The 12,962-nt window shown below is 48.1% G+C and overlaps 1 protein-coding gene across 1 annotated transcript in view; it reads left to right on the top strand.

Moving 5' to 3' along the window:
- ddx41 (DEAD-box helicase 41) overlaps positions 1 to 12,962 on the top strand; it is a 51,016-nt gene that overhangs the window by 36,489 nt on the left and 1,565 nt on the right. The window contains exons 12-16 of the mRNA XM_090198924.1: positions 531 to 602; positions 6,446 to 6,542; positions 7,263 to 7,412; positions 10,258 to 10,329; positions 11,932 to 12,042. Coding sequence (XP_090055050.1) covers positions 531 to 602; positions 6,446 to 6,542; positions 7,263 to 7,412; positions 10,258 to 10,329; positions 11,932 to 12,042 — 502 coding nt within the window. The remainder of the gene's footprint in view (positions 1 to 530; positions 603 to 6,445; positions 6,543 to 7,262; positions 7,413 to 10,257; positions 10,330 to 11,931; positions 12,043 to 12,962) is intronic.

Below are 12,962 nucleotides of genomic sequence, written 5' to 3'. Positions count from 1 at the left end.
AAGTAGTGCCCTGCCTGGTCTAAAGTAGTGCACTGCCTAGTCTAAAGTAGTGCACTACTTGGTCTAAAGTAGTGCCCTGCCTGGTCTAAAGTAGTACCCTGCCTAGTCTAAAGTAGTGCCCTGCCTGCCCTAAAGTAGTGCACCGCCTGGCCTAAAGTAGTGCCCTGCCTGGCCTAAAGTAGTGCCCTGCCTGGCCTAAAGTAGTGCCCTGCCTGGTCTAAAGTAGTGCCCTGCCTGGTCTAAAGTAGTGCCCTGCCTGGTCTAAAGTAGTGCCCTGTCTGGTCTAAAGTAGTGCCCTGCCTGGTCTAAAGTAGTGCCCTGCCTGGTCTAAAGTAGTGCCCTGCCTGGTCTAAAGTAGTGCCCTGCCTGGTCTAAAGTAGTGCCCTAACAGGTTTTCACAGGAATATCGTAAATGAAATAGGTTTTGTGTACTTTTGCCACTGACTGAAAATTGACTTTTTGATATTAATATATATTAATATGACTATTAAAATGCTTACATTGATTGTTTTTACATGATTGAATTTCAGGAAGTGGAGTATGTGAAGGAAGAGGCTAAGATGGTTTACCTGCTGGAGTGTCTACAGAAGACCCCTCCTCCGGTTAGTAACAACCCCTCCTCTGGTTAGTAACAACCCCTCCTCTGGTTAGTAACAACCCCTCCTCTGGTTAGTAACAACCCCTCCTCTGGTTAGTAACAACCCCTCCTCTGGTTAGTAACAACCCCTCCTCTGGTTAGTAACAACCCCTCCTCTGGTTAGTAACAACCCCTCCTCTGGTTAGTAACAACCCCTCCTCCGGTTAGTAACAACCCCTCCTCCGGTTAGTAACAACCCCTCCTCCGGTTAGTAACAACCCCTCCTCCGGTTAGTAACAACCCCTCCTCTGGTTAGTAACAACCCCTCCTCTGGTTAGTAACAACCCCTCCTCTGGTTAGTAACAACCCCTCCTCCGGTTAGTAACAACCCCTCCTCTGGTTAGTAACAACCCCTCCTCTGGTTAGTAACAACCCCTCCTCCGGTTAGTAACAACCCCTCCTCCGGTTAGTAACAACCCCTCCTCCGGTTAGTAACAACCCCTCCTCTGGTTAGTAACAACCCCTCCTCTGGTTAGTAACAACCCCTCCTCTGGTTAGTAACAACCCCTCCTCCGGTTAGTAACAACCCCTCCTCTGGTTAGTAACAACCCCTCCTCTGGTTAGTAACAACCCCTCCTCTGGTTAGTAACAACCCCTCCTCTGGTTAGTAACAACCCCTCCTCTGGTTAGTAACAACCCCTCCTCTGGTTAGTAACAACCCCTCCTCCGGTTAGTAACAACCCCTCCTCCGGTTAGTAACAACCCCTCCTCCGGTTAGTAACAACCCCTCCTCTGGTTAGTAACAACCCCTCCTCTGGTTAGTAACAACCCCTCCTCCGGTTAGTAACAACCCCTCCTCTGGTTAGTAACAACCCCTCCTCTGGTTAGTAACAACCCCTCCTCCGGTTAGTAACAACCCCTCCTCCGGTTAGTAACAACCCCTCCTCCGGTTAGTAACAACCCCTCCTCTGGTTAGTAACAACCCCTCCTCTGGTTAGTAACAACCCCTCCTCTGGTTAGTAACAACCCCTCCTCCGGTTAGTAACAACCCCTCCTCTGGTTAGTAACAACCCCTCCTCTGGTTAGTAACAACCCCTCCTCTGGTTAGTAACAACCCCTCCTCTGGTTAGTAACAACCCCTCCTCTGGTTAGTAACAACCCCTCCTCCTCTGGTTAGTAACAACCCCTCCTCTGGTTAGTAACAACCCCTCCTCCTCTGGTTAGTAACAACCCCTCCTCCTCTGGTTAGTAACAACCCCTCCTCCTCTGGTTAGTAACAACCCCTCCTCCTCTGGTTAGTAACAACCCCTCCTCCTCTGGTTAGTAACAACCCCTCCTCCTCTGGTTAGTAACAACCCCTCCTCCTCTGGTTAGTAACAACCCCTCCTCCTCTGGTTAGTAACAACCCCTCCTCCTCTGGTTAGTAACAACCCCTCCTCCTCTGGTTAGTAACAACCCCTCCTCCTCCGGTTAGTAACAACCCCTCCTCCTCCTCCGGTTAGTAACAACCCCTCCTCCTCCTCCGGTTAGTAACAACCCCTCCTCCTCCTCCGGTTAGTAACAACCCCTCCTCCTCCTCCGGTTAGTAACAACCCCTCCTCCTCCTCCGGTTAGTAACAACCCCTCCTCCTCCTCCGGTTAGTAACAACCCCTCCTCCTCCTCCGGTTAGTAACAACCCCTCCTCCTCCTCCGGTTAGTAACAACCCCTCCTCCTCCGGTTAGTAACAACCCCTCCTCCTCCGGTTAGTAACAACCCCTCCTCCTCCGGTTAGTAACAACCCCTCCTCCTCTGGTTAGTAACAACCCCTCCTCCTCCGGTTAGTAACAACCCCTCCTCCTCCGGTTAGTAACAACCCCTCCTCCTCCGGTTAGTAACAACCCCTCCTCCTCCGGTTAGTAACAACCCCTCCTCCTCCGGTTAGTAACAACCCCTCCTCCTCCGGTTAGTAACAACCCCTCCTCCTCCGGTTAGTAACAACCCCTCCTCCTCCGGTTAGTAACAACCCCTCCTCTGGTTAGTAACAACCCCTCCTCTGGTTAGTAACAACCCCTCCTCTGGTTAGTAACAACTCCTCCTCTGGTTAGTAACAACCCTCCTCTGGTTAGTAACAACCCCTCCTCTGGTTAGTAACAACCCCTCCTCTGGTTAGTAACAACCCCTCCTCTGGTTAGTAACAACCCCTCCTCCTCTGGTTAGTAACAACCCCTCCTCCGGTTAGTAACAACCCCTCCTCCTCCTCTGGTTAGGAACAACCCCTCCTCTGGTTAGTAACAACCCCTCCTCCTCCGGTTAGTAACAAACTGGCTAATAACAACCTGACCTCTAGTTCCATCTTTGTGTTTTGTAGGGTGTCCCTCTCCGAGTGAAAACGCGCTTTGGTGTTGAAATTTCTCATCCTTATGTTATAAAATAACTTTTACCGAGACAAATATGATTATTCATGTTCTGAGTAGTTCAGTGGGGTCGTTCCCCCTGACATATCATTTAACATTATATACAGAAAGTCTGATTTCGTAACCTAATACATCCGATGATAATTAGCACTGAGATCTGTTGACCAAATGGTGCAGCTTTCTCACACAAACTTTGTGACTGTTGTCTTCGTTGTGGCGTTTGTCTATGTTGTGGCGGTTGTCTTTGTTGTGGCGGTTGTCTATGTTGTGGCGGTTGTCTATGTTGTGGCGGTTGTCTATGTTGTGGCGGTTGTCTATGTTGTGGCGGTTGTCTTTGTTGTGGCGGTTGTCTATGTTGTGGCGGTTGTCTATGTTGTGGCGGTTGTCTATGTTGTGGCGGTTGTCTATGTTGTGGCGGTTGTCTATGTTGTGGCGGTTGTCTATGTTGTGGCGGTTGTCTATGTTGTGGCGGTTGTCTATGTTGTGGCGGTTGTCTATGTTGTGGCGGTTGTCTATGTTGTGGCGGTTGTCTATGTTGTGGCGGTTGTCTATGTTGTGGCGGTTGTCTTTGTTGTGACGGTTGTCTTTGATGTGGCGGTTGTCTGTGTTGTGGCGGTTGTCTATGTTGTGGCGGTTGTCTATGTTGTGGCGGTTGTCTTTGTTGTGACGGTTGTCTATGTTGTGGCGGTTGTCTATGTTGTGGCGGTTGTCTATGTTGTGACGGTTGTCTATGTTGTGGCGGTTGTCTATGTTGTGGCGGTTGTCTATGTTGTGGCGGTTGTCTATGTTGTGGCGGTTGTCTATGTTGTGGCGGTTGTCTATGTTGTGGCGGTTGTCTTCGTTGTGGCGGTTGTCTTCAAAGTTGTTTCCGCGAATCAAAAAAGCCAAGTGACCATAACACTGAATGAAATATAGAAGGCTTTGAAAATACAAAGCTTGCAGTATGCTCAGTGCTCCGTTGTCACGGTGATAACCTTGTTTTTGGAGAAAACTACTAAAAATAAATGCATATTCTAAAGTGCTACATGTCATGTCTCAAAAACTAGATCTATCTTACATCATTATTGCTTCATGCGGATCGAGAAGAAAGCTTACGGTAAAGTAAGCCTGTCAGGTAGCCTTCATTCTCACACAGCATCCAGCCTAGCTGAGGTGATGCTGTGCCTGTCAGGTAGCCTTCATTCTCACACAGCATCTAGCCTAGCTGAGGTGATGCTGTGCCTGTCAGGTAGCCTCCATTCTCACACAGCATCCAGCCTAGCTGAGGTGATGCTGTGCCTGTCAGGTAGCCTTCATTCTCACACAGCATCTAGCCTAGCTGAGGTGATGCTGTGCCTGTCAGGTAGCCTTCATTCTCACACAGCATCCAGCCTAGCTGAGGTGATGCTGTGCCTGTCAGGTAGCCTTCATTCTCACACAGCATCTAGCCTAGCTGAGGTGATGCTGTGCCTGTCAGGTAGCCTCCATTCTCACACAGCATCCAGCCTAGCTGAGGTGATGCTGTGCCTGTCAGGTAGCCTTCATTCTCACACAGCATCTAGCCTAGCTGAGGTGATGCTGTGCCTCTCAGGTAGCCTCCATTCTCACACAGCATCCAGCCTAGCTGAGGTGATGCTGTGCCTGTCAGGTAGCCTCCATTCTCACACAGCATCCAGCCTAGCTGAGGTGATGCTGTGCCTCTCAGGTAGCCTCCATTCTCACACAGCATCCAGCCTAGCTGAGGTGATGCTGTGCCTGTCAAGTAGCCTCCATTCTCACACAGCATCCAGCCTAGCTGAGGTGATGCTGTGCCTGTCAGGTAGCCTTCATTCTCACACAGCATCTAGCCTAGCTGAGGTGATGCTGTGCCTCTCAGGTAGCCTCCATTCTCACACAGCATCCAGCCTAGCTGAGGTGATGCTGTGCCTGTCAGGTAGCCTCCATTCTCACACAGCATCCAGCCTAGCTGAGGTGATGCTGTGCCTCTCAGGTAGCCTCCATTCTCACACAGCATCCAGCCTAGCTGAGGTGATGCTGTGCCTGTCAGGTAGCCTCCATTCTCACACAGCATCCAGCCTAGCTGAGGTGATGCTGTGCCTGTCAGGTAGCCTTCATTCTCACACAGCATCTAGCCTAGCTGAGGTGATGCTGTGCCTGTCAGGTAGCCTTCATTCTCACACAGCATCCAGCCTAGCTGAGGTGATGCTGTGCCTGTCAGGGAGCCTCCATTCTCACACAGCATCTAGCCTAGCTGAGGTGATGCTGTGCCTGTCAGGTAGCCTTCATTCTCACACAGCATCCAGCCTAGCTGAGGTGATGCTGTGCCTGTCAGGTAGCCTTCATTCTCACACAGCATCTAGCCTAGCTGAGGTGATGCTGTGCCTCTCAGGTAGCCTCCATTCTCACACAGCATCCAGCCTAGCTGAGGTGATGCTGTGCCTCTCAGGTAGCCTCCATTCTCACACAGCATCCAGCCTAGCTGAGGTGATGCTGGTGATGCTGGTAAGATGGTAGTGTTGTTGTGTGTTTAATCAGATGGTAAGATGGTAGTGTTGTTCTCTGTCACCCAGGTGTTGTTGTTTAATCAGATGGTAAGATGGTAGTGTTGTTGTGTGTTTAATCAGATGGTAGTGTTGTTGTTTAATCAGATGGTAAGATGGTAGTGTTGTTGTGTGTTTAATCAGATGGTAAGATGGTAGTGTTGTTGTGTGTTTAATCAGATGGTTAGATGGTAGTGTTGTTGTGTGTTTAATCAGATGGTAAGATGGTAGTGTTGTTGTGTGTTTAATCAGAAGGTAAGATGGTAGTGTTGTTGTGTGTTTAATCAGATGGTAAGATGGTAGTGTTGTTCTCTGTCACCCAGGTGTTGTTGTTTAATCAGATGGTAGTGTTGTGTGTTTAATCAGATGGTAAGATGGTAGTGTTGTTGTGTGTTTAATCAGATGGTTAGATGGTAGTGTTGTTGTGTGTTTAATCAGATGGTTAGATGGTAGTGTTGTTGTGTGTTTAATCAGATGGTAAGATGGTAGTGTTGTTGTGTGTTTAATCAGATGGTAAGATGGTAGTGTTGTTGTGTGTTTAATCAAAGGTAAGATGGTAGTGTTGTTGTGTGTTTAATCAGATGGTAAGATGGTAGTGTTGTTCTCTGTCACCCAGGTGTTGTTGTTTAATCAGATGGTAGTGTTGTTGTTTAATCAGATGGTAGTGTTGTTGTGTGTTTAATCAAAGGTAAGATGGTAGTGTTGTTCTCTGTCACCCAGGTGTTGTTGTTTAATCAGATGGTAGTGTTGTTGTTTAATCAGATGGTAGTGTTGTTGTGTGTTTAATCAAAGGTAAGATGGTAGTGTTGTTCTCTGTCACCCAGGTGTTGTTGTTTAATCAGATGGTAGTGTTGTGTGTTTAATCAGATGGTAGTGTTGTTGTTTAATCAGATGGTAGTGTTGTTGTGTGTTTAATCAGATGGTAAGATGGTAGTGTTGTTCTCTGTCACCCAGGTGTTGATGTTTGCTGAGAAGAAAGCAGACGTGGACGCCATTCATGAATATCTCCTGCTGAAAGGAGTGGAGGCTGTGGCTATCCACGGAGGAAAAGGTAAGATCACCAACCCCCCCCCTTAGTTTTCATACCTCAACCACCCTGCCCTTAACATGTGCCTTAGTGCTGAAAGGAGGTGAGGCTGTGGCTATCCACGGAGGAAAAGGTAAGATCACTAACCCCCCCCCCCTTAGTTTTCATACCTCAACCACCCTGCCCTTAACATGTGCCTTAGTGCTGAAAGGAGGTGAGGCTGTGGCTATCCACGGAGGAAAAGGTAAGATCACCAACCCCCCCCCCCTTAGTTTTCATACCTCAACCACTAGTCCCCTGCCCTTAACATGTGCCTTAGTGCTGAAAGGAGTGGAGGCTGTGGCTATCCACGGAGGAAAAGGTAAGATCACTAACCCCCCCCCCTTAGTTTTCATACCTCAACCACTAGTCCCCTGCCCTTAACATGTGCCTTAGTGCTGAAAGGAGTGGAGGAGAAGGTAAGATCACTAACCCCCCCCTTAGTTTTCATACCTCAACCACTAGTCCCCTGCCCTTAACATGTGCCTTAGTGCTGAAAGGAGGTGAGGCTGTGGCTATCCACGGAGGAGAAGGTAAGATCACCAACCCCCCCCTTAGTTTTCCTACCTCAACCACCCTGCCCTTAACATGTGCCTTAGTGCTAAAGGGAGTGGAGGAAATGGTAAGATTAAAACCCCTTATCTTCCTGCTGGGACTACCTAAATAGGGGTGCTACTTCATTCCCACTCTGCTATGTGTTTCCAGACCAGGAGGAGCGTACCAAGGCCATCGAGGCCTTTAAGGAAGGGAAGAAGGATGTGTTGGTGGCTACTGATGTTGCGTCTAAAGGTCTGGACTTCCCTGCTATACAGCACGTGGTCAACTATGATATGCCAGAGGAGATAGAGAACTATGGTAAGACTTTACATCTCAATTAATCAACTGTTTTTTTACATGACATTTTGGTCATTTAGCAGAACAATCTTATCCAGAGCAATTTACAGTCAGAAATCAATCAATCAATATGATTTGATCAAGGCTCTTTTTCTTCAGCAGTTACCACAATGTGATTCAGAGTAACCTGGTCTAGAGAGAGAGTAACCTGGTCTAGAGAGAGTAACCTGGCCTAGAGAGAGAGTAACCTGGTCTAGAGAGAGAGTAACCTGGTCTAGAGAGAGAGTAACCTGGTCTAGAGAGAGAGTAACCTGGTCTAGAGAGAGAGTAACCTGGTCTAGAGAGAGAGTAACCTGGTCTAGAGAGAGTAACCTGGCCTAGAGAGAGAGTAACCTGGTCTAGAGAGAGAGTAACCTGGTCTAGAGAGAGAGTAACCTGGTCTAGAGAGAGAGTAACCTGGTCTAGAGAGAGAGTAACCTGGTCTAGAGAGAGAGTAACCTGGTCTAGAGAGAGAGTAACCTGGTCTAGAGAGAGAGTAACCTGGTCTAGAGAGAGAGTAACCTGGTCTAGAGAGAGAGTAACCTGGTCTAGAGAGAGAGTAACCTGGTCTAGAGAGAGAGTAACCTGGTCTAGAGAGAGTAACCTGGTCTAGAGAGAGAGTAACCTGGTCTAGAGAGAGAGTAACCTGGTCTAGAGAGAGAGTAACCTGGTCTAGAGAGAGTAACCTGGCCTAGAGAGAGAGTAACCTGGTCTAGAGGGAGAGTAACCTGGTCTAGAGCGAGAGTAACCTGGTCTAGAGCGAGAGTAACCTGGTCTAGAGAGAGAGTAACCTGGTCTAGAGAGAGAGTAACCTGGTCTAGAGAGAGAGTAACCTGGTCTAGAGAGAGAGTAACCTGGTCTAGAGAGAGAGTAACCTGGTCTAGAGAGAGAGTAACCTGATCTAGAGAGAGAGTAACCTGGTCTAGAGAGAGAGTAACCTGGTCTAGAGAGAGTAACCTGGTCTAGAGAGAGAGTAACCTGGTCTAGAGAGAGAGTAACCTGGTCTAGAGAGAGTAACCTGGTCTAGAGAGAGTAACCTGGTCTAGAGAGAGTAACCTGGCCTAGAGAGAGTAACCTGGCCTAGAGAGAGAGTAACCTGGCCTAGAGAGAGAGTAACCTGGCCTAGAGAGAGAGTAACCTGGCCTAGAGAGAGAGTAACCTGGCCTAGAGAGAGAGTAACCTGGCCTAGAGAGAGAGTAACCTGGCCTAGAGAGAGAGTAACCTGGCCTAGAGAGAGAGTAACCTGGCCTAGAGAGAGTAACCTGGTCTAGAGAGAGTAACCTGGTCTAGAGAGAGTAACCTGACCTAGAGAGAGAGTAACCTGGCCTAGAGAGAGAGTAACCTGGCCTAGAGAGAGAGTAACCTGGCCTAGAGAGAGAGTAACCTGGCCTAGAGAGAGAGTAACCTGGCCTAGAGAGAGAGTAACCTGGCCTAGAGAGAGAGTAACCTGGCCTAGAGAGAGAGTAACCTGGCCTAGAGAGAGAGTAACCTGGCCTAGAGAGAGAGTAACCTGGCCTAGAGAGAGAGTAACCTGGCCTAGAGAGAGAGTAACCTGGTCTAGAGAGAGAGTAACCTGGTCTAGAGAGAGTAACCTGGTCTAGAGAGAGAGTAACCTGGTCTAGAGAGAGAGTAACCTGGTCTAGAGAGAGAGTAACCTGGCCTAGAGGGAGAGTAACCTGGTCTAGAGAGAGAGTAACCTGGTCTAGAGAGAGAGTAACCTGGTCTAGAGAGAGAGTAACCTGGTCTAGAGAGAGAGTAACCTGGTCTAGAGAGAGAGTAACCTGGTCTAGAGAGAGAGTAACCTGGTCTAGAGAGAGATTAACCTGGTCTAGAGGGAGAGTAACCTGGCCTAGAGGGAGAGTAACCTTGCCTGGCCTAGAGGGAGAGTAACCTGGCCTAGAGGGAGAGTAACCTGGCCTAGAGGGAGAGTAACCTGGCCTAGAGGGAGAGTAACCTGGCCTAGAGGGAGAGTAACCTGGCCTAGAGGGAGAGTAACCTGGCCTAGAGGGAGAGTAACCTGGCCTAGAGGGAGAGTAACCTGGCCTGATCTAGATGGAGAGTAACCTGGCCGAGAGGGAGAGTAACCTGGCCTAGAGGGAGAGTAACCTGGCCTAGAGGGAGAGTAACCTGGCCTAGAGAGAGTAACCTGGCCTAGAGGGAGAGTAACCTGGCCTGGCCTAGAGGGAGAGTAACCTGGCCTAGAGGGAGAGTAACCTGGCCTAGAGGGAGAGTAACCTGGCCTAGAGGGAGAGTAACCTGGCCTAGAGGGAGAGTAACCTGGCCTAGAGGGAGAGTAACCTGGCCTAGAGGGAGAGTAACCTGGCCTGGCCTAGATGGAGAGTAACCTGGCCTAGAGCTAGAGTAACCTGGCCTAGCGGGAGAGTAACCTGGCCTAGAGAGAGAGAGTAACCTGGCCTAGAGAGAGAGTAACCTGGCCTAGAGGGAGAGTAACCTGGCCTAGAGGGAGAGTAACCTGGCCTAGAGGGAGAGTAACCTGGCCTAGAGGGAGAGTAACCTGGCCTAGAGGGAGAGTAACCTGGCCTAGAGGGAGAGTAACCTGGCCTAGAGGGAGAGTAACCTGGCCTAGAGGGAGAGTAACCTGGCCTAGAGGGAGAGTAACCTGGCCTAGAGGGAGAGTAACCTGGCCTAGAGAGAGTAACCTGGCCTAGAGGGAGAGTACATGTTACCCCGTTTCTTCTCATGTTAATCTGCTCATATCTCCCCTCAAGTGCACGTTATTGGTACCCCTAAATCTCATCTATTCCCTCTCTATAATCAGACTCATCCACTGACGGACTAAAAAAAACAGTGTTGTTGTGTGTTCCAGTCCACAGGATTGGTCGAACCGGTCGATCAGGGAAGACTGGGATCGCCACCACTTTCATCAACAAAGGCTGTGGTAAGAAACAAGCCACCACCTGATTCCTCAACATTTAGCCATCATGTTGGCTTCCCTTGCATGTTGTGGGGTCTGTATCCATGTATCATGTTGTGGGGTCTGTATCCATGTATCATGTTGTGGGGTCTGTATCCATGGCTGTTGAATCATGTTGTGGGGTCTGTATCCATGTATTATGTTGTGGGGTCTGTATCCATGTATCATGTTGTGGGGTCTGTATCCATGGCTGTTGAATCATGTTGTGGGGTCTGTATCCATGTATTATGTTGTGGGGTCTGTATCCATGTATCATGTTGTGGGGTCTGTATCCATGGCTGTTGAATCATGTTGTGGGGTCTGTATCCATGTATCATGTTGTGGGGTCTGTATCCATGTATCATGTTGTGGGGTCTGTATCCATGTATCATGTTGTGGGGTCTGTATCCGTGGCTGTTGAATCATGTTGTGGGGTCTGTATCCATGTATCATGTTGTGGGGTCTGTATCCATGTATCATGTTGTGGGGTCTGTATCCATGTATCATGTTGTGGGGTCTGTATCCATGGCTGTTGAATCATGTTGTGGGGTCTGTATCCATGTATCATGTTGTGGGGTCTGTATCCGTGGCTGTTGAATCATGTTGTGGGGTCTGTATCCATGGCTGTTGAATCATGTTGTGGGGTCTGTATCCATGGCTGTTGAATCATGTTGTGGGGTCTGTATCCATGGCTGTTGAATCATGTTGTGGGGTCTGTATCCATGGCTGTTGAATCATGTTGTGGGGTCTGTATCTGTGGCTGTTGAATCATGTTGTGGGGTCTGTATCCATGGCTGTTGAATCATGTTGTGGGGTCTGTATCCATGTATTATGTTGTGGGGTCTGTATCCATGTATCATGTTCTGGGGTCTGTATCCATGGCTGTTGAATCATGTTGTGGGGTCTGTATCCATGTATCATGTTGTGGGGTCTGTATCCATGGCTGTTGAATCATGTTGTGGGGTCTGTATCCATGTATTATGTTGTGGGGTCTGTATCCATGTATCATGTTCTGGGGTCTGTATCCATGGCTGTTGAATCATGTTGTGGGGTCTGTATCCATGTATTATGTTGTGGGGTCTGTATCCATGAATCATGTTGTGGGGTCTGTATCCATGGCTGTTGAATCATGTTGTGGGGTCTGTATCCATGGCTGTTGAATCATGTTGTGGGGTCTGTATCCGTGGCTGTTGTATCATGTTGTGGGGTCTGTATCCGTGGCTGTTGAATCATGTTGTGGGGTCTGTATCCATGAATCATGTTGTGGGGTCTGTATCCGTGGCTGTTGAATCATGTTGTGGGGTCTGTATCCATGGCTGTTGAATCATGTTGTGGGGTCTGTATCCATGGCTGTTGAATCAGATGCCCCTTAAAAACAGATTTGTAGAGAAAACACCTGTCTAATGCCCTGGGTTGTAATTCCATTAAGATACTTAATTAACAGAATTTAAAAAAAAAAATGTAAACACAATAATTTGCAACAGAAAATAAAAATGATGCTTGGATCAGTCCAGGTAGTTCCTCGCTATTGCAGTCCTTTTCTTGTGTTTCTTATTGTTCACAACCCTGAAATCGTCCCTCCTGTAGATGAGTCGGTGCTGATGGATCTGAAGGCCCTGCTGATAGAAGCCAAGCAGAAGGTTCCTCCTGTTCTACAGGTCCTACAGACAGGAGACGAGACCATGCTGGATATCGGAGGTAACGCGCACTATCCTGGTCTCTTTCTGCTACTTACTCTCCCTCCTTCCTTTCTCTCTCTCTCTCTATATATATATATATATAGATACGTATATACACACACGCACATATATACAGTTGAAGTCAGAAGTTTACATACACCTCAGCCAAATACATTTAAACTCAGTTTTTCACAATTCCTGACATTTAATCCAAGTAAAAATTCCCTGTCTTAGGTCAGTTAGGATCACCACTTTATTTTAAGAATGTGAAATGTCAGAATAATAGTAGAGAGAATGATTTATTTCAGCTTTTATTTCTTTCATCACATTCCCAGTGGGTCAGAAGTTTACATACACTCGATTAGTATTTGGTAGCATTGCCTTAAAATTGATTAACTTGGGTCAAACGTTTCGGGTAGCCTTCCACAAGCTTCCCACAATAAGTCGGGTGAATTTTGGCCCATTTCTCCTGACAGAGCTGGTGTAACTGAGTCAGGTTTGTAGGCCTCCTTGATCACACACGCTTTTTCAGTTCTGCCAACAAACTTTATATCGGATTTAGGTTAGGGCTTTGTGATGGCCACTCCAATACCTTGACTTTGATATCCTTAAGCCATTTTGTCACAATTCTGGAAGTATGCTTGGGGTCATTGTCCATTTGGAAGACCCATTTGCGACCAAGCTTTAACTTCCTGACTCATGTCTTGAGATGTAGCTTCAATATATCCACATAATTTTCCTGCCTCATGAAGCCATCTCTTTTGTGAAGTGCACCAGTCCCTCCTGCAGCAAAGCACCCCCACAACATGATGCTGCCACCCCCGTGCTTCACGGTTGGGATGGTGTCTTTGGCTTGCAAGCCTCCCCCTTTTTCCTTCAAACATAACGATGGTCATTATGGCCAAACAGTTCTATTTTTGTTTCATCAGACCAGAGGAC

This window comes from Oncorhynchus mykiss, chromosome 14, assembly GCF_057628025.1.
Source record: "Oncorhynchus mykiss isolate SJ-2025 chromosome 14, ASM5762802v1, whole genome shotgun sequence".
Classification (NCBI taxonomy): domain Eukaryota; kingdom Metazoa; phylum Chordata; class Actinopteri; order Salmoniformes; family Salmonidae; genus Oncorhynchus; species Oncorhynchus mykiss.
This window is presented reverse-complemented; position numbering and strand designations above follow the sequence as displayed.